This window comes from Rhinolophus sinicus, linkage group LG03 (assembly GCF_036562045.2).
Source record: "Rhinolophus sinicus isolate RSC01 linkage group LG03, ASM3656204v1, whole genome shotgun sequence".
Classification (NCBI taxonomy): domain Eukaryota; kingdom Metazoa; phylum Chordata; class Mammalia; order Chiroptera; family Rhinolophidae; genus Rhinolophus; species Rhinolophus sinicus.
This window is the reverse complement of record NC_133753.1, coordinates 33,243,079-33,268,655: the sequence shown is the minus strand read 5'-3', so window position 1 is coordinate 33,268,655 and position 25,577 is coordinate 33,243,079. Positions and strand designations below refer to the sequence as shown.

Sequence of the window (25,577 nt, the reverse complement as noted above, 5' to 3'; positions counted from 1 at the left end):
TCTTGCTTGGTAGGAGTGGTTAGATACAGCCATGATTGAAGGTAATATTAATCGCTTCTCGTGTTTCATTATTCAGAACTCAGTCACATTGCCCAGTCAACTCATGTCTGGTGGGCACCCTACATCCTTAATTTGATATTTGACCTGAATCACTATCACATTATTCACCTGAGAAGGTTTACTGGGTCTTTGTTACTCAAAATCTTTTAAACTCTGTCTCTGTCTGTTTGGAGGTCTGGAAGCAGTAAGTTTTTCCAACCACAAAAATGTCTGAATTTCTGTTTTCTCTCTTTTTCTTTTCCTTTTTCATTGGACACTGGTTAGTCCTTTCCCAAGCTTACCTTTTACCTCCCCACACCTCCCAAATGAAGGCTAGTCATACTGAATACTTACTTCGAACATTCTGTCTTTCAAACTGTTTCCCTAAAGCAACAAACTTATTAGGCATATGCTCTTCCTTCCAAGTTATAGCAGATGGCGGTTTTACCATCATATAGTATGGATTATAGATCTCTACTGTTCTAGGCTCTGATATTAGTTTCTCCATCACCTGGCCCCCAACTTCTAGGCCAGTGATCATTCTTACTTTTATTATTATTATTATTATTATTATTATTATTATTATTGTAACATTCCAGTTCAGGTTACCAATTACTAGATCAGTCAGATGTTGTCAGAAAAAGAGAAAAGATGCTAGGTGTTTTGAGTCCGAAGTTGTCTATTATAGGATTTAAGCATAGGAAGTCTGGGGAGGAAAGGTCAGGAAGGCTCTCTTCACAAAAATCCAGAAGTCCAGGCATCACAAGAAAGATCCCAATATGGTCTGGGCTCTGTGCACGTGACAGGAGGGATTCTCATAAGGATGTCTGTACACAAGTGGCAAAACCCTTACTTTGCAATCTGCTAATGCCTACACACATGCCTGCAACTGAGTCTAGATGGTTATGGCGCCCTTTTCTTCTACTTTCCAGTCTCATAAAAGTAGCTTTCATTAGTGGAATCTAACTGCAATCTTACTGGCAAGAGATTTAGGGAAATGTAGTTTTAGGGATTTATACTCCTTTGGTACAGGAAAGAGCTTAGAAAGGTGGAAATGGCATTGAATATCACCAACTAATGTATAGAAAAGAAGGGAACTTGCTTAACTGTGATAGTGGGCATTTAAAGGAAATATATACTATCATTCTCAATTCTGAAATCCCTTCAAAGTCAAGAACAAAATGAGGTTCCCACTAGCATCACTCTTATTCAACATTAGACTGGCGCTTCAAGGCGTTTCAGTAGAATAAGAAATAAAAATTTAAAGCTTGAAAGGAAGAAGCAAAACTCATTATTTGTAGAAAAATATGGTTGTCTACATTAAAAATACAAGAAAATCTGTACATTTAAACTACTAAGATGTTTCTTATACAAAATCAATTGTTTTCTAATGCATCAGGAACAATTAGAAAGTAGAGTTTTAAAACATTACTATTTATAACAGCAACAAAATATCTAAGATACTAAAGGATAACAATAAAAGGTGAATATGAACATTATGGGAAAAAATTATAAAACTTTTTAAAACACACAAAAGAACACTAAATAGATATACCATGTTCATTGGTGAGAATATTCCATATTGTGAAAACAACAGTTTTCCTCAAATTAATCTATGTATCCATTACAATCCCAATAGAAATCCTGACAGTGTTTTCTGGTATGTTTTGCTCTTTTTAACACGTTGCGTATGGCGGGGTTTAAATCCCTCGTGAAGATTCTCATGATCCGTACACAACGTGTTAAAAAATAGAACTTGATAAGCTGATTCATAAATTTATGTGAAAGAGCCAGTTAAACCAAGTAAGAACTTGGAATAACTTAAGTAGTTTATTAAAAAATGATAGAGGGATTCTGCGTAATGAAATCAAGACATAAAATGATGATGATAAATATTATTTGGCTTAAAGAAGGACACACAAGCCTGGACACTTGATATCTGACAGACTTTGTATTACAAATTAGAGGGGCTATAATGGACTATTTAGTGCATAATGCTTTCCATATGGAAAAATAATTAGACCCCTACCTCACACTACACACAAACATCAATTTCAGGTGCATTAAAAATCAAATGTGGTAAGTCAGAAAAACAAATAGTATATGATCTCACTTACATCTAAAATTTAAAAAAAGATAAAGAGAACAGATTGCTGTTTGCCATGGGCGGAGGGTGGAGGGTAGGGTGAAATAGGTGAAGATGGTCAAAAGGTACAAACTTCCAGTTAGTTATCAGATAAATAAGTCCTGGGGATGTAATGTACGGCATGGTGATTATGGTTAACAATACTGTATTGGATGTTTGAAAGGTTCCAAGAGGGTACATTTTAAAAGTTCTCATCACAAGAGAAATAATTTGTAATATTTGTGGTGATGAATGACAGCTAAACTTACTGTGATAATCATTTTGTAACACATACGTGTATATCAAATTAATGTGGTGTACACTAAAATCTAATACAATGTTATATGTCAGTTATATCTCATAAAGAAGATCAAATGTGAAAAACAAGGTCTCAAGACTTGTAGAAGAAAATATGGGAGACTCTTGAGTTTGGGTAGAATTTCTTAATTTTTAAAAATCATCAACTGAAAAGGAAAACATTGATAAATCTAACTCCACAAAATTTAAAACATTTATACTACAAAAGTCACTTTAAACAAAACAAAAGGATAAGCCACAAGCAGGGAAAATATATTAGCAGGATATATAACAAAGATTCTGTATCTAAAATAAAGAGCTAGTAATCTACTCCTCCGTATGTAATAGAGAAATTCTCAAATATTGGTACAATGTAAAATATAGAAAAGTGTTCACTGCAATATTTTTAATTCTTATAAATAAATGTGCATCAATTAAAATAATGGATAAGTGAATTGTGGTTTACTAAACACTGAAACACTAAGTGATGAATGGGTGGGGAGCATATACAGTGTGAATATGCTGGGCAAAGGGGTGATTCCCCTCCCTGACAGGACAGAGCAGCAGGGTGCGAGATTTCATCATGCTACTTAGAATGCCATGCAGTTAAAAACTTATGAATTGTTTATTTCTGAAAATTTCCATTTAATATTTTTGGACCATGGTTGATCATGGGTAACTGAAACTGGGGAAAACATAACCACAGATAAGGGAGGAGGGCTACTGTACTGTTGCCATTTTTTTTGGTATGTGGGGTATTTTCCTTTATGGAGCGATAAGTGACTGGTGAAGCAGTTGGCAGGCTGAGTCAGAAAAGCAGCAACCACAACTATCAAGGGATTATGAGCCATTCAGCCTTTTGATGAAGGCTTTGCGTTACTAGAGACACTGAGAGACTTTCTGAATCGTCATGAGAAGATAAATATTGCTCGGTGTTATTTTGTAAAAAGTTGTGTCAATTCCAAAGAATTAAAACAGCTCAGTTAAGTTGCATATTTACTGAACCGTTTCTCTATCTGTTTGAACTGGTGCTCATCAGAATAAGACACTGAACCCCAAAAGACCCCAGCCATGATCTCCACTATTTTGCACAGTAGAATTTCCTGAGCCTCTGCACTGAACATTGAAAAGCAAGCACGTTGTTACTACTGATAATGTTTCCCTTTTGAGCTAGAACAATCAGCATTTCCTTCTTTTGGTCAGCTATCCTCAGACTGGATTGTTTATCAAATTATTATGGTCCCTTTTTGTCACTTACAAATACAATTCACCGTTGGTGATGGAGGTTTAGTAGTAAGTGGCCTTTCTCATAATTAGAAAACATTCTTGTGACGGGATAAAGCTTGAAATTGCTCTTTTTTTTTTTTTTAAATGAACAGCTCTTTGTTTGCAAGATTAACTCAATTCCCATTGCCATAACTGGCAACAGAATTGTCAGAGCAGTTTGGTGACTAGATTGAACTTTTCCTACAGGAATCATGTAGCTGTACAGCTGCGGAAATGCAAATTCACTCCCCCGTTGTCGGTTTTCTGACAGCTTTCTCTGGAGAGCAGTTTGAAGAGTGGAGAGCCCTGTTTCTGAGACAGAGAAGTGTTTTCCCACCTGAAGTGCAATTTCACACCTTGTGTTTCTCAGCAGATAAGTGCATAAAATAACACATCAAATCAGAATAGAAAAAGATCAACATAGAAAGAAAACTGCAGGTTGTAATTTGTTTCCTATCTTACAATGCTCTTGGAGAGAACAGTAAATTACAGACATCTGAGTTTACACTTTTAAAAAGTTTCACTGGTTGTTAGGTGGGAAAGTGAGCAGTAAACACTAATCAGCTTTCAGCCTGATTGAACAGAATGTACAGAATGACACAATTTGGGAAACACCTTAAAATTTAGATTTTTCAAAAAAGAATAGAACACATATAAATTAGTGGTAAAAATTGTAGTTAAGAAAAACGTCAAGAAATTGATAAATTAAATGATTTTAATAAAAATATAATTGTCTTAGGAGGTAATATTTTTTTGTAATGACTCATTTAGGAATTTTAGCAAAACTAGTAGACTATGTCATTAATTTGGATATTTTCTTTCCTTTCTATAAATGACTAAACATATAATGCTAGTCACTATTTTACAGCATTCTAGTACAGGGGTTATAAAACAAGGGTTTTAGTTTCATTTTGCCTGTTTGAAAACTTGACACCAGAAGGAAAAAGAAAGTTGAGCCTCCTGGTTAGTCATGAACATTCATTACAAAATTTTAAATATTTTTTTTAATGTCTACCACATGTTAGACCTTGGGCCAGGCATTGGGACACAATGGTAAACAAGTCAACCTCTCTTTCTACCACGGGGGAGCTGACAGTCTTGCAGACAAGTAAACAGGCAATGATAATATTGGGTGATAAGTGCTGAGATGGGCTAACACTTGATTTTGGTGAAGCTCACAGGAGGGTTATCTGAACCAGGGCTGGTGGGGAGGGGAAAGTGGTCAGCAAAGATTCCTGGATAAAGTGATGTCCAAACCAAACTAATAAGGACAAGTCATTGAAGGTGAATGTCACTTGGGATATCAGGGCGTGTACCGCTTGTGCAGAAATGAAAGGGTTGGAGGGATCGAGGTAGTTCAGTAGCTGGATTGCCATGTTTAAAGGCATCAGTGGTGTGTCATGAGACTAGACGGTAACAGGGCCTGAGTATGTCGTCTATACCAAGAAATTTGGTTTTATCCTGAGACTAGTGGGAAATACTGAAGGTTTAGTTTTTGCTTATTAGTGAGAGTGACACGAGTAGATACGCATTTTACAAAGATCCTTCTGACTATGTATGGGATTGGGCAATCCAGTGTCTGGAGTTCAGTGAGAAAATGTGCAGTAATGAAGGTGAGAGATGCTGCTGATCTGAGCTTATGGTGCACACTGAGAGTTCAGTGGCGTTGGGGACGGAAAGAAGTGGGTGGATTTGGGAGCTGTTGAGGAGGTAGAGTCAATAAAAGTTGGTGATTGAAGCCAGTCTTATGAAAAATGTAGTCCTGATTTCTGATTTGTATCATTGATGCCGCCATTCACTGTCGCGTCTCCGCGACGAGGGTTGTGGGGAGCGAGGAGGGCAACGCAGGTTTAAGAAAGACAGTAGTCATGAATAGAGTGCAAGGGACCCCAGGCCAAGGGACCCCAGCCTCAAGAACTGAGCCCCGAATCGGGCCTACGGGTAGCTTTTATTAGTTAGGTGGAGAAGTAAAGGAGATAAATCTTGTCAATCTCAAGATCTGTGAATCCCATATATCATAATAGGAAACTGATTCAAGCCAGTCACCCTTGCCTGCAGGCAGCAGAACCCTAAGTCTCAGGATGTATGTACTTCCCCAAGGGATAAAACCTTTATGCTTATGAATAGATGGAGAGCACATCATTGAGTCACTTCCCCTGCAGGATGTGGGAAGGATTGCAGCCACAGAGACAGAGGCTCTCCTTAGCCCCGGGAAGGTGGGGAGCTGTGCCCACCTCTATGAACCCCGTGGATTCTCCTGTTGGTCCCCATGTGACTCCGCCTGGTTTAAGTAGTCCCCCCCCCGCCCCCCCCATGGGGAATCTTACTTGTCATTGGCTGGCCAGACATCTTTCTGGGGCCAAACAGGGAGACATAAGGTGCAAGCACAAAGGTGAAGCAAAGTCCCTGAAAGGATCAGTCTCACAGACTCTCCTTTCTTTAGGGGCAGGTACGAGGAGACAGACAGGTAGGCTGCTGCATGGCAACAATTCACAGAGATGGGGAACACTAGAGCAGCATGTTTTTAAGAGTTGAGTGTGAGATGTGTGTGGGATGTCCATAAGAAGAAATGTACTATTCAGCTGGATCTAGAGCTTGAGAGAGAAGGCTAGGCCAGAGACACAGATTTAGTAGTTATCATTGAAGCCAGATTTGGCAGTTGTCACTGAGTAGATGAGATGGTCCAAAGGATATGTAGAGCATAAGAAGAGAAGAGACTCTTTAACTCAGACATGGAACAGTATTTTCACTATGAAAAGAAAAATACACATAGAGCGAAATGTGTATATTTATCTCATTACATAAACACAAAATGAAGAAGCATGGCATATCCACAAACACTATCACACATATGCCTATGCACGTATCCACTCCTGTCCAGGTAGAGCTTCTAATGACCCTCAGCAAGGGGCCTGATAGTCAGCTGCATGAGACATTATGCATTCAAGGTAATAACCCGTTTCCTTAATAATTCATGTAAGTTGTGTTAGTCCTACAGCAAGTACCAGCCTTACGGATGTCAGTCAGTATGTTAAAAAGGAAAAACAATTTCAGCCCAATGTTTTTTATAAATATTACAGCAAAACAGAAAGCACTGATGTTTTCTCATTTCCACTGTTTTTTTTTTTTTCTTAGATACATACGGAAAGCTCTTTCTCCTCAATTCTGTGGGTCAAGAGATGTCACGCTGCAAGACGTCCATTCGACGTGGTCAGCCCAATCCTGTCTATAAGGAGACCTTTGTCTTCCAGGTGGCCCTCTTTCAGCTCTCTGATGTCACACTGATGATTTCCGTTTATAACAGGCGTACTATGAAGCGTAAAGAGATGATTGGTTGGATTGCTCTGGGCCAAAACAGTAGTGGGGAGGAGGAACAAGACCACTGGGAGGAAATGAAAGAATCCAAGGGCCAGCAGGTCTGCAGATGGCACACCTTGCTTGAATCCTAGGTTTGCCAACAAGCATTTATACGCTGCATCCTCCTAGGTGGCCCTAGTTGTTGACTACTAACACCAATTTAGCGTATGCTGGCAGGCTTTTTAAAGACAGACTTTCAAATAGGGATTGGATTCCACTAACCCCGAAGACATTTTATGTGTCTGTGGGGGTGGGGGAATCTTTGGGTTTCTCAAAGGTTTGATTTGGATTTAAGTATTACAATTTTTAAAAATCCTATGTGTACATTGAACTATCTGGAAAATTACCATGGTAAGCAGCGACGACGAGTTGATTTGCGTTAATAGGTTATTGAGTTTTGGTTCAGGCTGTGGAGTAAAGCTTCTGCTCTCTCTGTTTGCTTGAAGAGTAACCTGAGATTGCAAGGAAGCTGTTAAATGTTACTATTTGTAACCACTTATGTGTATGAATCAGAATTTTCTTAATATGGTGCAAAAAACTCCAAAATACAGAAATGAATCAGACGCTGAGGCTCAAAGAAAAATGTAATTGTCCCCTGTAACCCCCTATTTCACATTTTTCTCTTTATCAACCCCCCCATTTATTTACCTATCAAATAAATGTTAAAACTTGCACTTATAAAACAAATTTGTATTCATTAAATACCTCTTTTTATCTCGCTTATATATTGTGGTTTCCTATGAGGTTTGGTTAGATAAATCATTTTGAAGCTACAAAACTACTGTTGAAAGACAACTTGTCTCCTTTTGAATATGTAAGATTTCAAACTTGTAACTTTCAAGGTTTCTATGCTCTTTTTCTCACCTAATAAATTCTTACAGAATGAGAAGAAAACCAAAAAACCTACTTAAGTCATGGATTTATTGATTTTTCTGACTCTAGTGTTTTTCCTTTAGATTACTTTTTCTATATGCAATTATATATTGAGGCATATATTTTGAATGTACGCCTGCATGTAAACCATGTTTTTTTTTTAATGCAATTTTTTCCATCATTAGAGTATAGTAAATTGTAAACTATGGGTCTTTCATAATGTTGATTTGATTGCCTCTTAGAAATGAACATGTTATAATAACTGTGAATGAAGGAATATTTTCAGCTTGTATGGAATGACACTAAATTTTTCTTGAAACATTTGATGTGCCTATAATTGTCATTTTTCATGGCCTTTGCAGTAACATATATTAGTCCATACTTGCATTCAGGGCACGTGCCATTCAGAACAGTATTGTGTGGTTATGAGCATGAAATTTTACTTCTGACTGACTTTTACATACGTGTGCAGTGCATGTTTATTTATTTTTTTCTGAGCCCTTAATTTGAATTACTTTAAATTGGAAATAATAAAAAAGGGAAAGGAATGTGTGTACATGTAATCCTGTGCAATTGCTCAGTCACTTATTTTTAGCTTTTATGTTTCATTGTTGACTTTTTGCTGTCTGTGGGAAGAGTGATAGCTAGTGATGGATGTATACAGTTAAAAACATATAACTCCTCCTCAGCTCTACACTTTGACAGATTGTAGATGTAGGCTGTAACACTTGAAGAACATATTTATTCCTTACAGCCTGTAATTGTTATCCTGGCAAGACCAGACTAGGGTTATCTGTAGTAGGATAACCCTACTATGATTTCAAGTTCCCACTTTTGACAGAAGTGATTTCATATGGAATAATCAGAATTAGCAAAAAAGATTAATAGCTTAATTTCTTTTTAGGTCATGGGCGTTGCCTATGTAATGCTGTTCAGTTATTGAGAATGAGTAATAAAACGTGCTCCTTTGGGTTTTTAGCCTATCTTTCTTTGGAAGACCTCAAAGTGCTTTTCCAACATTGTATCCATTAACTGCTGAGTGGTCTTTGCAGTGTGGCTGTGTCATCGAGTAGAACTGAGTGCAATTGATTAAGTTGTGGCACAAAGAATTGGCTTCTCACATCCCTTCCTTTCTGTGTGCTTGTGTTCAAAGACAAGTAGAGCTGCCTTGTTATGTTTTCTTTGATGCAGTCACATAAAAGCAGCATTCACTTTAGAATTTACATTTGAAAAAAATCTGCGTATATTGTACAGACAGTCCTGGGTTTCTTCCCCACCCCTCATTTCCCTGCTTTATGTTTTGCTGTGTCCCTTATCTCATGGTACCATGTAATCACCTACACTTCATTTTCTGCTGCCTTGACCCACCCATTTTTAAGGTTTTTTGCTGGTGTCATGAAGATATCTTTGTGTGTTTGATCTGCTTTCCAATAGTCTGCTTATGATTCAGTTACAAGAATGTGTAGCATTTTAAGAGAAGGGATGCCTACAAAGCATTTTTTTATGTTTATGATTTTACTACGTTGGTGCTACTCACCGTGTAAGATGTACGCATATCTTGAATATACAGTAACATTCACCCTAAAACTGACTGTATAAATATAAAATGCTAATGACAAGATACATTAAAATATGAGGCTGAATATTTTTTACATTGATTTGAAATTCTGGTTTAGGAAGATCTTTTGATTTTGTGCACTTAAACTCCCTTATTTTCTTGGCAAAGTCTAGACACAATGCATTTAACATGTTTTTCACTCGAGCATCTACATTTGCTTTTCAAAAGAGTTATGAAAGATAATTAGTTGGTTCTGCAGTAAGAGAAACTGCTTTTACATATTTTATCTAGCTCATAATTAATATCTCACAGGGATTTTTGAAATTGAGGAAGCATCAGTATTTGTTGCATGAGAGGTTCTCTCCACGATTTTTCCTGAAGAAGTGCTTTTTACATAATATTTTGAGAGTAAATGATGCACTAGGTTTATGGAAATGAGCTTTATAATGTGCCTCCTTTCAGGGCATGCGTTTATACTGAATCGAGAAGTGCTGGTTTTACCCATCACGGTGGCTCTTGGGCTCCCTGCTACTCTGTGACTATTGTTGAGTTTTTGAATGGGCCATTCAGCGGCCGCTGACCACCTGCTCTTACTCTGTTTCCTTCACTGGCTCCCAGTGTGATGCGCAGTTGTTTCGGTCCCTGTTTTTGCTGATGTTGCATAACTGTGAAGGGAGGTCTTGCCTTCCTAACAGAAAAAGTACTTTTAAATGCCTTTAAATGTCTTATACTCAGCATTCCACCTGCACAAAATTTGAGGAAGATTCCTCACCATGATTTCAAAGGGAAAAGAGAGTATGGTGCTGTATCATCATTTACTACAGGCACTGTTAACTCTGTTCCTCCTTCAAAGACAATAACTGATTGACCTCAAACACTGATATTCTCTGGAGTGCTAGGTGCTACCCGTGGGCTCACACAATATTTTACCGGTTGTTGACACCTCTTGATCAGTAACTGTGCTTTATGTCAGGCTGTACTAGAGGGTCTTGTCTGAGAATCAAACTCTTTTCTTTTCAAGTAAAGTGTTATTTAAGTTGAAATTACCATCAAGTTAAGGGAAAGTCATCCGATTGCCAATGAATTGATTACGTTAATGGTTCAGTGTGGTCATTGAATTGTGAGTTTCCCCAAACCCTGGCTATCCTTTTGCAGCAGATGACTTAGTACATGAAGATCAGATAAGCGAGTAGGAAAGGATTATTTGTAGGTGACACAAAATCACATGGAGGCATATTCTGTAATGATAAAGAAACAGGACTAGAAAGCACACGTGGTATTGTCTCCTCTTACCTTTGAGGAAACCGGCTAAAGAACATTCCATTTTATTTAATCCACAACAAAAGCAAATGATAGATAATCTTGAAATGGCAAAGTATTTTTGTTGTCTTAAAAAAATCATTCATTTTTTCCAAAGAAAAAAGTGAAGCAAACTATAAAAAACAAATCATACAGCATGTGTATGGAAGAATTAAAGAATAAATAAGCATGCATCCTCCAGCATATATTCAAGAAGAGAAAACTAATAATCCAAAAGACAATTCAGGCTAACTAGTTATCGTTTTTTCACAACTTGTGGAATTCTTGCAAACACTTAAAGATGGGGGAAATGAAGCTGGTCCAACACAGCTGAGAGAAGTTGGCACAGGCTGTAGTGTTAGCCTGGGTTCAGATGGAACTCTGCTAACTGTGTGGCCTTAAGAAAATGACTTATTCAGCCTGTATCTCTGTTTCCTCAACTGGAAAATGGAAATAACACCTACCTCATAAGGCATTTTAAAAGTCTTTAATGAAATAACAGCATAGAGCCTGCCATACTATGAGCATTCAGTATTTCCCCCTCACAATCATGCTTTAAAACAGAGAAAAAAAGGTATTTAAGATTTGTTTTGTTTTTAGTGAAAATAATTGTAACATTAGAGGGAAAAACTGCATATAGCTGATAGATTAGGGAAATCTATCCTGATAGATTAGAGATAAGCCAAAATCAGTTTCCAGATACCTTAAAAAGGATAGGTTCATGGAGCTAAACGTGAATGAATTAAAAATGAACTAAAAATGTGTTCGTTGGATTTCCTTGGGTCTAGCACCATGTTCTTTAGGCTAGCACGGAATGACTTCACATCTTTTTGGTGGGCTGTAACTACACATGGAAGCGTTAAACATCATCATAAAACCAGCAGTGTTTACCAACATACAATTCTTTAATTAGTCTAATCACATGCCATAAAAAGTAGAGTCTCTTGTTACAGTTTATTGGGAAAAGGTAAAATATATTGACTGAGCTTATTGGAGAAAGTGGGTAGGAAGCCTGGGACTTACAGTGGCCCTTGGTTACATTGGGAAATCGCCAACGGCAGTCACAGAATCATCATCTTTGAAAGTCTTTTAAAATAGGAACATCTGCATGAGCTGTGCATTCTGTCTAAAGGAGAATGGGAGTGCACCCAGGAAGATAGTCTTTATAAAGCTCCTTCTAAAGCCTAATATTTTATGTGTAGTCTCCAAGCAGAATCAACAATAACAACACTCTAGGCCTGTCCACTTCCCCTTTGGACCTTTTTCTACGTTGATTTTTCTCTGTATCACACCAGGTTTTCTCTGGGGAGTTGCTTCCGGGTTTTGGTTAGGTGACTGCAGATGCCTGCAGGCTCCAGGTGAGTCCCCGCCGCTAGGGGGCATTGACTCTGTTACCCTTGGGACACAAAGCAGATCCAAGACACACAGACAAGAGTCAGTTATATTTGTGGCCACTGTGGAACTTGTGAAACAGCTGGTGACTTTACAGAACACAGAGGCTGTCATGGAGGTCTGTGGACCTCTGAGAATGAAACCACCCCTAAATGTGGTCCCGGCTCTCTGTTGCCCCCTGACGCTGCCGTACGGTGTCTCCATGGCGCTTTTTACTTCATATCAATGTTACCAGTTCCACGTGGAGGACGTGAGAAGGCTGCCTTCCGATTAGTATCACCACATTTATGCATTCTTTTTGTTTACTTCATTTCCCCTTGAAGTATCTGCTTGCTGATTTTTCTTTCATGTAGAGCATACTCATTCAAAAGACATTAAGTATGTTATATCCCGGAGCCTGGGCCTGGGGCTGGAGAATAGCAGATGAGTGAAGCTGTTTGAGTTCAACAATCGTTTTCATTTCTAAATATTCCCTTTTTACAAACTAGATCCTGATAGGAACTCCAGGCAAACAATAAGCTCTTTTCGTATCCTTTAATTTTTGGCTCAATGTACTTCTTCTCCCCTCACCTCCATGGAAAGGGAAAGGATTTAGAAAATGTGGAAGTTATTACTGTGCCTCTGGTTATGAAGCATGCTGTTTTGGTCAGTCTCTGCTTCCCTGCAAAATAAGTGGATATGTTTTGCATCTGAAGGTAGCAATGTAGCATTCCATTCTGGTAATGAAATGAATTATACCATGCAATATAAGTTGTTTAGTATTTGTTTACTTTTATAGTGGAATATTGGGTGCCCTTTGCAAGGCAGTAAGTTAGGTCCTGGAATGCTAGGTTTGTACAAACAAATGTGACACAGTTCTTGTAAGCTCTGTGTTTTAAAAGTTGAAAGGCATTTTACTTTTTGAAAGAGTGACTGGAGCCCGTAGCTGCCAGATAAAGGGGTGACAGGGTGAACAAAGAGCCTGCTTACTACTCTGTGTCTTTTTATTAAAGCTTGTCTCGGATATTACATACTAAGCACATTTGGGGCATCCCAATGACATGGGTAAAGCTAACGTTGAGAGTGTCCCGATCTTGGCAGGTGGACCAATAATGGTTTTCTAGTCTCAAATAATTTTAGACCTGTGAGAATCTAACTGTTAATGCTTTCAATTTTATAACAAGAGACAAATATAGGAGTTTTTCCAATGGATTTATTACTTGTAATTCTTAACATCATAAAAACTTATCTCAAATAGCTACTAAACATGTCTCAATCATGTAAGTTAAGTCAGAATCCTTAATGTCCTAAAAATTCTTACTGAAGACAGTTTTATATTGTTGCCTACTTCATGGCCCATAATAAAAAAGTTCACATCTCTTATTTGATGAAAACTTTGATGTTTGGGAAAAGATATCAGAAGGCTCCCAATAAAAACTCTGATTGGTGAGAAGCATGTACACTAAAAGAATGATTTTTTTTGTATGTTATTCTCTATAATGTATTCCCATTTTAGGGCCACATGTCTCTCTTAAGAGTTTCTTTGTCAAGTTCCTTATAGTTGGCACCTTGAACAAAGCTTACTAATTTTGCCACATTTCCCTATGACCCATAATAATCTTTATTAATTCACAGCTACACCAAATTATAATGCAGTCTATAATTATGCCACCATACTAATGCAGCTACAAATTAAATTTTATTGTGAAATGCAAAGCCTTTTCCAGAACTTTAAATTTTAATTTTATTGCAGATTTTAAGTTTGTGAATAAGAAATTAGTATTTGCATACTTTATTGTGACTGAGAAATTTATGTAATAATGTTTATTGGAATAAGATTTGACCTAAGATTTTCAGGAAAAAGCATGATGATCTTTGTGATCTATTTTTTCATTAGTGAACTTAATAATTAATTTTGAGCAATTTCAGGTTCACAGCAAAATTGAGTGGAAAGTATAGACAGTTTCTGTACACCCCCTACTCCCACTCTTGTACACCCTCCTCCACTGACAACATCCCATACCAGGATGGGTGCGTTTGTTCCTATCTATGAACCTACATGGACACATCATTTCAACCAAAGTCCATATTTTACACTACGTTTCAATCTTGATGATTCACTACCCTAAAAATCTTCTGTGCTCTGCCTATTCATCCCTCCCCCCTAACCCTTGGCAACCACTGATCTTTTTACTGTTTCCATAGTTTTGCCTTTTCCAGAATGTCATATAGTTGGAATCATATAGTATGTAGTTTTTTTCAGATTGGCTTCTTTTACTTAGTGATATGCATTTAAGTTTCCTACATGTCTTTTCATGGCTTGACAGCTCATTTCTTTTAAACACCGAATAATAATAATATCCTATTGTCTGGATGTATCAGTTTGTTTATTATCTGTTTTATTTGTAGTTCTGTGAGAATCTAACTGTTAATGTAGTTCTAATTGCTATGGTACATTTTGTTAATGTGCATGTTCTCAAGAAAAATAGATGAATTCATTTATTTGATTCCTCAAATAAAATGTAGCAACTTCCAATCTGGAATCAATTTCACCTAAATGATTGTTTTACACTTGAGAAGACTCATGAAAAACATCACAATTTCATCATTTTTGTTAACTTATCCAAGCCTTTTCCCCCTCCATTGGAATCTAAACAGAGAAAGCTCTGAAGACTATGAGTATGTGATATCCAAATTTAGTGACTCTGTAGTGTTTTCTGTTGTTGAGCAATGATTTAAATATACATTGATAAAAAGTGCTAATTATATTATTACTGATTCATGATAGAAAACCACCTTCTGTTAGTAGTTTATATGATTTTACCACTGCTGCCAAGAGAAAGGAAGCTTTGTGATTGTGCCGTGTCATAGTTCTACTAACTAAAAGTGATATATAAGCACCTGGATTATAATACAGCAGCTATGAATTCTGCATGACAGGATGACTCATGGTAATGGATAGGCTGAATGAGCAAGTGGATCGATGTTGCAGTGATAACACTGATGATCACACTGGATGAATGGGGAAGCCTGACTGACAATCAGTATCTGGTGAACATTTGACATTATTTTTTGTGTCCTGACTGCCCTTGACTTTGTAGTTGAAGCAATTTGTAGAACCTGGTGTTATTACAGAGATGATAGTGTTGTTGTAGAAAAAAATATTGGATTAGATTAAAATTAATGAGGCCTGTGTCCCAGTATCAAATCCTTCCCTAATGAGCTCTCAAGTGAATGTCAAGTCACAAGTTCTCCAAGCCTTCATTTTGACATCTGTCAGATGGAAATAGTAATACTTATTTTACTTATTTTCACCAGGTTGTTGTAAGAGTAAGATTCATTCATTCTTTCATTAATATAACAAACATTCTGAGTACCCACTGTGTAGCATGACAAGGTAATAGATAGAAAAACACTTTGAAGAATTAAAAGTTTTTGAAGACTGTGAGACATTAGTTTTATTTTAAGGTTAAATCAATTCTTTATGTTGATGTATCAAAGTCATTGACACTTTTAGATCTCTGCCAATCATCAAGCTATATTCACAGAATGTTAGTAATTTGCCTAAAAGTTACAATTGGAATAGTCTTTAGCCATTCTGCCTCTGAGAAGATAAAGTATTAGGTTCTAATTCTTTTGTTCAGACACCCTGACCGCAGAACAAATTGAAAATCCATCTTTTCAGGAGGCTTGCCAATCTTTGAGTTGAATACAGAACTTTCTTCTTTAGAACAATTTAACTTTGAGTACAGGGAAAGTATTAAACAGAATACCATTTTTTTCCCATAAAATGGGATTTGGATACAATATTTGGAAAGATGCTTCCTCCACCAAAAATATGTCCTTCAATCTACCTTATTATTTTTCTTTTGAAAAATCAGGCTTCTCCATCTCTTCCCTCCCAAGTGACTTTCCTCACCCACATAACCATTTTTCCCCAAATACCATTTATTATGTTTCAGAAAAAAACTAAAGATTAAAAAAAAAAACTTATTTTGAGGGTACATCCAAGATTTCATAGCAATATTTTGTGTTCACAGTACAAGATAAATCTGACTCTCGATTTTTTTGGTCTTCGTGTAGCATCCGAAACAGTTGTTCACATTCACACACTTATGTTTCACCATATGCATACTGTGTGCAACTGTGTTGTTTTAAAATATTTTACTGGTTTTCCGTTATATCTCAACTTTTGATGGGTGTCCTTGAAGAACTTGCATTAAAAATGTAAATGAGAATGTTTCACTCATTTTGAACACACGCATATGTAACTATTTTGGGAGACTTGATCCTACACGGGGCACATACTTCTCAGCAAGGAGTGTCCTCTACTCACATCTGAATGCTGGAGGTGTATTAATATTGTAAACCTGTACCTCTTCTATTCTATGTTTACTTTAATGAATTATTTATATGTACTAGACTGTTCTGAGTTTTTGGTGGTTGTGAATGGTGGTCAATAATTTTGTGGATTTCACTTAGTTTAGTATGAAATCCGCTCTTCCTTTAGATTCCTAAGTCAATAGAAAGCATTCCTGGGCAAATTCATTGTTCAAGGCTAGAATGAGTTGTAAGGTAGGCGCTGCCCTAAACTTCTCCCATTGCTTCATGGGTATTTTCAGGCCGTGGCTGTCGTCAAATTTCCTCTTCCAAAGTTTTCCAGCAGAGAATTCCTGGGTGATCCAGAGATTCAAGGAAGAATAAAGTATTTCCTCTTCCAAAGGGTTGAACTCTAATTTTAGAAACTTCTGAAAATCTTCAGAACATTCCACGTGGGTGTCCTTGTGTTTCTCACAGTATGACTTATTGACTTATGGTGTCTGCTGCTTAAGAAGCGTGAATGTATCTCTAGCTGTTACCAGAACAAACAGCTATAGAATGTAATGATCCACCCCATTTCTAAAATTACTTATGTCTGTGAATAATTAGTGTAAAGGCTTGGAAAAACTTTTAATTGTTAAACGTAAAAACTAGAGTACCTCTCAACATTTTGTAATGTTCAAGATTTCATAACAATGGTTTTAGTGTATTACTGTTGCACTAGGTCTTGTGTTTTAACTGGGCAAGTCAGTGAAATATTTAATGGTGATACTTATGTTTTAGGATCACCTTTTGAAAATATATTAGAAAAAATAAAATTGTTTACCTGTAATAAAGAGTAAGTTCGTGATTAGAAGAATTATATTGTTTTTCTTATACAAATAATGCTTAAGGCAGATGTTCAGTCTCACTGTGATGTTGGAAACATATTTTATGCAGCCTAAAAACTATTTCTGTATTAGATATTTAAATGCATGAGGATAAATTCTAATTGCTTTTTGTTTAAAACAGAAACATAGAAGAAGCATTAGCCTCAGTTTGTACAAAATGTCTGCTGCAACTGAACTCATGATAGTTCAAAACTGAGAATCATTTCCAATTTTGTAAAACTGCTGCTACTGGTTTTATCAATAAAGTTTAAGCAGATGGCTTATATGTATACGTGTGAAAATTTTTTATGTTAAAAAAAGATACGGTTTTGCCGCATCAACATGCAAATTTTATGGGCCTGAATGATATTGCTTATTTTAGTATATACAAAAACCATTAACTCCAAAACCATACCAACTGCAGACATATATATTAGAACTACAAGCAGTACATTTATGATCCACGTAATTTATTTTGCTTTCAGAGTGTATCGGCTTTATGTGGAACACGTATACAAATCAATGTATATCAATTCAGATGCTAGTTTAAAGTGTTGAATTTAAATTAAGAATATTAGGTAAGTGAGGAGGTACATTAATGTAAAGATCACCTGAAATAACTAAATTGCATCTGAAGTTTTCTGAGAAGGCAAAACGTAGGTATTCTCGTACAATGTGTAGGTAATGGCTCATCAGAGAGGTTATTGTCCAGAGTCCTCTCCTCTCTAAATATACACCCAGTTTTAGTAACTTTACAAGGCTCAGATGCAACAATCTAGAAGTAGAAGGAGCAGGGCAATTATGATCAGACACCCCCCCAGAGTAGTAAAAGCATGGCTGATGACCCCAAAACAAAAAAGGAAATAGAAAATAAAACTCTATAGATGTTTCAGAAAAAATCTGTTTTGTTTTTAACCATTTTTGCACGCAGTATTAGTTAATTAATGCTACCTATTATAATAAGCAACCCTAAATGTCAGTAAGTTAGCATAAGAATGGTTTATTTCTAACTAATCTAAGATGTTTGTCTATGCAACTTCTTTCTTAGCAGCATCTCGGGGATTGAGGGCCATCTCAGAGTCCTTAAGGAATCTGAAGGAATATTTTGCCCTGAAAATAGAGGAGGAAGAAAAGGTAGGAGAATCAAATGTATGTTTAAGGGTCCAGAGTAGTCAATCTCCACCGCTGTCTAAACTCCACTGGCCAGAACTAGTCACATGCTCCATCTATATTTAAGAAGGCTGGGAATTGTATTTTGTGTGTACAGGAAAATGAATCAGTTTGGTGAGACTATGCTAGCCAGTATCTACCACAAATACATTTTTCTTTTTCTAAAAAATTATTTCAAATGCTGTGGTAGTGGTGATTATTTAAGGAAAACTTGCTAACTGCAGGCATATTGTTGCTTAAGTTCTTCCTAACCCATGGTGGCTCTAGAACATACTCGTAAAAGGCTGATTAAGGATTCTACTAGTTCACCCTAGTCTTCTTAGAGTGTTTCAGCACTGGTGGAGGGAGGTGCTATTGACTTCATTTGACTTCACATTTCTGGACTGATAACCTGAGCAAGGTTGAACATTTTTCTACATGTGTATGGTGCACTAGTAAATACATATGTGACATATTAAAAACACCAAAGCAAATAACATAAAATTATGAGCAAAAGCAAAATATTGCAGAGGAGACAGATTTTTCAATATATTAATCTTAGAGTAAATCATCTACAGAACCTAAAACTTGACAAATGATTGTTACCTTCTGACATTCCTTCAACAAAGACTTACCCATCCTTAAAATGTTCAAATAATTGACACAGGCATCTATGACTCTGGTTCTTGAAATCTTTAGTAGTAATTAAAAAAAAACACTTAACTATCCCAAATAACATTTTATTGATGAATCAAATCACATTTTATGTCTTGTAAACTTCAGTCTCTCTTTATAGTTTCCCTAGGATTTCTCCAAGGAAATTCAGAGACCATGGCTCAAGAGGAAGATTGGCTGACAATTCAGAGTGCTGATGAATTTTAATGTGTATTCTACTACACAATAAAACATCTCATTCTTTTCAGCAAACAGATAAGGAGTAGGAGAGGATTAGCATTACATCTGTGGTTACCTTGAGAATGGATGAGATTCAGCGGTGAGAAGATTAGAATTTAGATGAAGTCTAAGGTGGCTTGTATGGCATTTTAATATTTAATTTTGAAATCCAAAATTGTTTAGTGAAAGATTTGTTATAATTACTTGCCAGGAGAATTGAAGAATTTATAAAATTAAATCTGCAGACATAAAATAGTCCAGTAAAGTTTAAACTCTTATACCTGTGTTCTATTTTCAACTTTGCCATCAAGCAACTTTAATCTTGAGATTACCTTGACATTTCCTTCATGTCTTCCAACATCTGTTATTTTTCTTGAGGTGGTCCTAGATCAAGAGGAGATTTGACAATTATTTGGTGAGTTATAGCAACAGAAAAGAATGTGTCCTGGTCTATATGGATAAAGTAGACTAGAAGTGCTCCCCATATTGGTCAAGTTCACTAGCTTCTCCCCCCATTTTTTTTTCTCCATAGAGATGTAACATGTGATGATGGAGGCTGCTTTTCACCTGAGGTAGAGGAGTGTTTTAAGGAAAGATGAAACAGTTCAGCTCAGAGGACTCACATCTTCTTTGGAGGACACAGAAGAGAATTAGGAAGATATATAAAGAACTTTCAGTTTATTTCCCAATGTCATTAAAATCCGGATAGCGACCTTTATAAGATGCTTTGAGAAGGAAAATACATTGTTGTATCAACACAGGCTGCCCTCGTAGCTTGTATAAGTTCACTAACTGATAGCTACACAACTAAGTGTAAACAAGGATGTGGGCCAGGCAGGGTGGCTCTGTCCATTCACAAGTGCTTTTGATTACCTCTGATGTACCAGGCACTGTGAGCTGGATGCTGGGGACAGAGTGTTCCATGAGGTGGAGCGAGCTTAAAACCTGGTGTGGTGAACGTTATGAAATGGGATCAGTAGATGATTGGGGAATGTAATTAGAAGGCCAATCTGTAATAGTCAGTGGGAGGCTGTAAGGGAAAAAGTCACTATGAGGAAGTGGTATTTAAGCTGAGACTTGGAGGCTGAGTAGGAGTAAGCCAGGTGAAAAGGAGGAGCGTTATGGAAGAAGAAACAGCGTACACAAAATACCCGAGACAAATGAGCACCTCCCCCATTCAAGGAAACTGAATAAAGTCCAGAGTGACTGGACCTTGAAGAGCAAAGGGGAGAGCCTTAGGACTAACACATTGTTAACTCTTAAGTTTTGTCACAAGTGTTAAGTTCCTACTCGGTGCCTGAAGGAGCAGGAACACTGAGATTTATGGGGCCACTTTGGGTAGCCCCTTCAGCCTTGCAGAATGTCTACCATTGCAGGAGTCAAGGTGACACTGCACAGAAGGTGGGTCCTGGCTCCAAAGACAGCAACTTTTCATTGTAATTGTTTCCCAGCGGTGCTCTCTTCCTTCCAGGCCCTTGCCTGAGCCTATAAGGAACCAGGGAAGTGGTGCATCTCCTTCTTCGATGAGACTCCCCCTCTGAGGGTAGCTGTGGACAAAATTTCTCTGCTAGGTCTGTCATTTTCCTGTCCTTAATTTGGCTCACTGGCTACCCAAATTTGCCCATTTTGATTTTCTCATTATACTCCCTGCATAGGAATAACAAGTCAATTGAACAACAACAACAACAACAAAAACCAATGATAAAAAATAAAAATAAAGCTTGAATAAGATGTCAGAGATGATATCATCTTTTGGGTGAATTTATACTAAAATATAAATGACTGAAACATACACACCTTCTCCAGTTTCCTTTGTGACAAATTTCTTTTGTGTATTGTTATTTTAAAGAAGTTTGCATATTCACCTAAGGCTTTAATTAGTCACTGGGTCAAAATGAAGACTTTCTAACTGTATAAAGGAAATATTTTAGACCCCCAAGGGACATTTTTTCTGAAATCTTTGGCATCGTGCTGGTAGTCAGCCATAGACACTGTTAAAAGGAATTAGACTCTGGTTTGATTTTCGTGGATTACTTAGTATTTCCCTCTTCAAAATCTATCAACTGCTCAAACCTGCAGGCACAAACAAGAACTTTCTGGGGAGGAGAGTCCCAGAAGGCAGAAGATTTATGCTCTTCATTCCACACGCCTCACCCTAGGTCACACCCACAACCTTCTATCTCTCCCCCTTGCCAGGGTCCTGCCCCAGGCAGTTTCCCAGTGTAAGTCTGGGTGTCTAAGAAGCACTGACGAAGTCCCGCTGCTTCCTCAGCCGCTGAGAGTGTTGCTCCACTCTGCGCCTCAAACCCCCCCCCCCCCCGTAACACCCAGTTAGGGCCTCCTGCTAGTGACCGTGCTACTGGAGGCTTAGCCCCCGTCACCTGCCCTGGCCCACGGGAATCGGCCGAAAGAAACCTGGTGCGGAGAGCTGAGGTGCTAATCCACTCCCAGGGGCCCTTGCCGGCTTTCCTGGACCCAGCTTAGGTGAGCACAGGACTCTCCCTGTTTGGGACTCTGTTTGCTGCCCTTCCTCATCCCTACTCTCAAACCTTGCTCCTAACAGCCCCTGCCAGTGTTACCTGACCTACAGTAAAGTTGCTCCCGAGCTGTTGGAGGGGCATCATCGCCTCCTAGCAACGCTCCTAGCAACCGGGTAACATCTGCTCCCTCTGGTCCAATGCGAGACGAGAACAGCTGCGCGCCCGCCTCACGTTCCGAACCCGGAGCTAGAGGCACTTCAGAGACTGGAGGGAAGGACCTGCAGGAGCCAGGGCTGCCCGCGAGCTGCAGTTGCCGCTGCTGCCACTGTCGCGCCACCACCGCTGTCGCTGTCAGCATCAGTCTGGAGAGTGACAGCACTGAAAAAGCAGGAGGGAGAACCGAACCCCGTGCCTTTACGAAACAAGTGCATGCGCCCATCTCCTGGCGAGTGGACCCAGCTCGCAAGGTAGGTTTGGACTCCTCCAGCCAGGTGCCTTCCTCTGAGGCTTAGAAATGACTCCTTTCATTGAAGGTGAGAGTAGGGACTGTTACAGGATCCCACCCCGCCTCCAGCCATTGAAAAGCGGCCAGCGGGTGGGCCCCTCAAAATCTTGGAATTGTTTCTTAAGGATTTCCCTGCCCGTCACTGTTAGGTTTGTCCTCGGAACTTTTCAGTCCATGTTTTTCCTTTGACTTCGCTGTCTGTGTGCGCCAGGAGAGCTGGAAGCAGCAAGCACCCATAGAAAGCCTATGATTAAGGCTAAAATGACATAGTGCAGTCTGGACTAATTGAATCAACACTTATGGAGAGCAACAATGTTTTTAGGTCCTGCTCTGGAAAGGGTCCATTTGGCTGGGAACAGTCATTCACTGTTACTCAACCTCCTGAAAAGTAACCATAGTAACTCACCTCTCTTTTGATGGGAACCTCCTCATTGGCTGCTTATCTTCCTTTGGAAAGCTCATCTCTCTAAATATAGAAGATGATGAGATCTGTAAGCATACATCTATGTAGAAAAGGTGCAGTTAAACATGGCCCTTTAAAGAAAAGTACCGTTTGGCTGTTTCAAATCTTGTGAGAAATAGTGTGTATTCCATCCAGAGTTAATCTGTTTTGAGTTAACTGCTAAATTGTTACTTAGAGAGAATATTTCCTCTAATTATACAAAACCTGGCATTTAAAAACAAATTAAGTATCTCAGACTCTGATTTTTAAAAACATCAACCTACTGATCTCCCCCCAAATAATCTCCCAGTAAATAATGGGTGAGATCAGTTATTCAGTTATTTCCAAATTTCTTAGGATAGTTAAGATTCCTCATGTTGGAAATTAAATCTGGAGATTAAATTAATTGTGTATTTGAGGCTTATTATTGAGCTCTCTGGTCCAGATCAACCCCCACCTCAAACATTTTAGTGTCCTCCTACTATGTGCTTTCTCCTGACTTGTTAACCGGTTCAGGTCAGTGCAGTCCTGACTCTTCCCATGTTATTTGTGTCTGTCTCCTTTTTCCAAAATCTCAGGTAACCATTCATGAGCCTGAGGCTGTGAGAAATGCTCACTGTGCAAAGGGGAGCTCTCGCCAGATTTTCTGAAGCTGTCCTAGAAATACAGTTTTCAGATTGATTCAGCATTACCAGGTAATCACTAGCTTAAAAGAAATTACTGTTTAAATATGTATCCAGAGAAATAAATGCTAATGTAATATTACCATAACTTATAAGATCAATATAAAGGGTTGTTTATATAGATGGTTGCTGGGCAGAAGTCAATAGAGGTTTTCTGCAGGAAGCCCATTTGTGGGCTGGCAGATTTTCCTCTCTTAGACCCATGTGAATAGGATGGGCCAAATTAGATAGCCTGGCTCGGGGAACAGATCGAGCAGAAGCCGTGTGAGCACGCTGATGCATGTCTGAATGAAGGGAAGGAAGAGAACTCTCCAAGTTGCAAAAAAAGAGTGTGGTGATATTTTAAATTTAATTTGCATTAAGGTCATGATGATAGAAACTCGTGAGAGTTAAGCATTTAAACTCAATTTTCAAGACTGAATAGAGTCTTTTAATGATTATTCAGCCCTCCAGCATTGTGTAACTTTCACATGTACTGAGCTAGCCATGTGCAGTTCCTGTAACTAACCAGCCTAGCAAATTACAATCAAATTCATGAAAATATAACATGCTGTATTTCTTCCCTTACCTTACTTACTTCCCTTTATAAAAATAAATAATTGGACAATTGTTTTCAGAAACCCATTTGAAAATTTATTCTGGTCTGGTTGTTGTACACTGTTTTTTCATTTATTTAAATATAGTTGGTATATAATATTACATTAGTTATATTAGTATAATGTTTATGAATATCATGAAACTTTAAAAGTACTGGTCCCCATAGCCATTGAAATATCTGTAGTTTAGTAATTTTAAGCATTAAAGATGACCATTTGAAACATCAAAAATGTTGGTTTCAATTAGCCGTTAGCATTGCCCATCCCTTTTTCTTCCTCCATCATAATTACTATATTTTACGGTAAGAGACAAATCCAAGGAGACCAATGAAATTTACGGTCATCTGCCATGAGATGTATATAGAGTTGTAGACATTCTATCAATCTTGGGAAAGTTGGAATAAAGCAGCCACAAGTATTGGTTCATATATATGCATTAGTAATTTACACACATCTTATTTCTTATGTAATATGCATAGAAGTTTATGATCATTCAGTGCCCTTTAATTCTGTGACTGAGTCTGCCCTTTCATGGAGATCACTGTCACAATCAAAAAAGGTCAAGTGAAAGAGGTTCTTAAATTTTTGTTTTGATTCTATCTTGAATGTATAATGTGCAGAATATATGTTGTGTACTTTTGATGACCAGATCTGTTTAAAATCATTCACCATAAAATGTTATCATCATATTTAGCTTTAAATAAGTAAAATATATCCAATGGTATCATTATAATATAAGCATTAAATCCTAGAGACATTGGTGGATCTTAAATTAGAATGTGAAAAAATAAAATCCACCAATTTGTAGTTAAGGACCTCGTCATTTTTGTCAATGGGAATGTCAGCTGTACTTGAATTTAACATGGGTTAGAAGGGGGGTGGTATACTTAGGTCTATAACACTTAGATAATGCTGAGATCAGGCAGCTTAAACTGAAACCAACTCCTAATTTCAGTTTTTCTTTATATACTCTAGTTGGAAGTTTATAGGTGTTTATGAACATTCTGTGTTCAATTTTATGTCATGTTACTTTCATGGGATTTAGGAGATGCTTTGAAACGTGGAGAAATATCAAGATGCTGAGGCATCTTGCCTCCACATCTGGGCTCTTCACTGAGGACTCATGCCAGCTGGCTTTAGCTGTCAAAACACTGACTTCCCAACAATAGCTCTAATGCCAAGGCATGACCAGTTCAGATTGCTGTATTTAACAAAGCAATATGCTTTAGGAACCCAGAAAAAGCTAAAATAAAATAATGATTTCAGAAGCAGAGGAGTAAATTGACCATAAGCCTTAAGCACTAAAACTGCGAAAGAAGTATACCTTCAGGTTTGGGAGAAGCTGATTTTGGTCAAGTTCCTACATCCCCATGCCTCATTTTTCATATCTTGTCTGTCTAAATAGTGTCAATTCATTACTTTAATGTTTCCCTTTTTTAGTCTAACACAATTAT

At 37.7% G+C, this 25,577-nt stretch overlaps 1 protein-coding gene and 2 long non-coding RNA genes across 10 annotated transcripts in view; 2 read left to right on the top strand and 1 right to left on the bottom strand.

Moving 5' to 3' along the window:
• Nucleotides 1-17,656, top strand: part of SYT16 (synaptotagmin 16) — a 225,984-nt gene extending 208,328 nt beyond the window's left edge. For all 5 annotated transcript variants that reach the window (XM_074327395.1, XM_074327396.1, XM_074327397.1 and 2 more), the window contains one exon: nt 6,863-17,656. In XM_074327395.1, the coding sequence (XP_074183496.1) occupies nt 6,863-7,176 (314 nt within the window). In that variant the 3' untranslated portion in view covers nt 7,177-17,656. The remainder of the gene's footprint in view (nt 1-6,862) is intronic.
• A 219-nt stretch (nt 17,657-17,875) lies between these two features.
• Nucleotides 17,876-22,143, bottom strand: LOC141570544 (uncharacterized). The gene is made up of 3 exons (XR_012494663.1): nt 22,006-22,143; nt 19,750-19,801; nt 17,876-18,484 (listed from the first exon to the last, which is right to left on the bottom strand). It is a non-coding gene; the product is annotated as an uncharacterized LOC141570544 (long non-coding RNA).
• The window catches only part of LOC109448384 (uncharacterized), a 24,578-nt gene continuing 20,949 nt past the window's right edge, over nt 21,949-25,577 (top strand). For 3 of the 4 annotated variants that reach the window (XR_012494662.1, XR_012494661.1, XR_012494660.1), the window contains exons 1-2: nt 22,095-22,364; nt 23,423-23,539. This is a non-coding gene — a long non-coding RNA (uncharacterized LOC109448384). Of the gene's footprint in view, nt 22,365-23,422; nt 23,540-25,577 lie in introns of all 4 variants that reach the window. The other variant, XR_002137511.2, reaches the window with a different exon arrangement.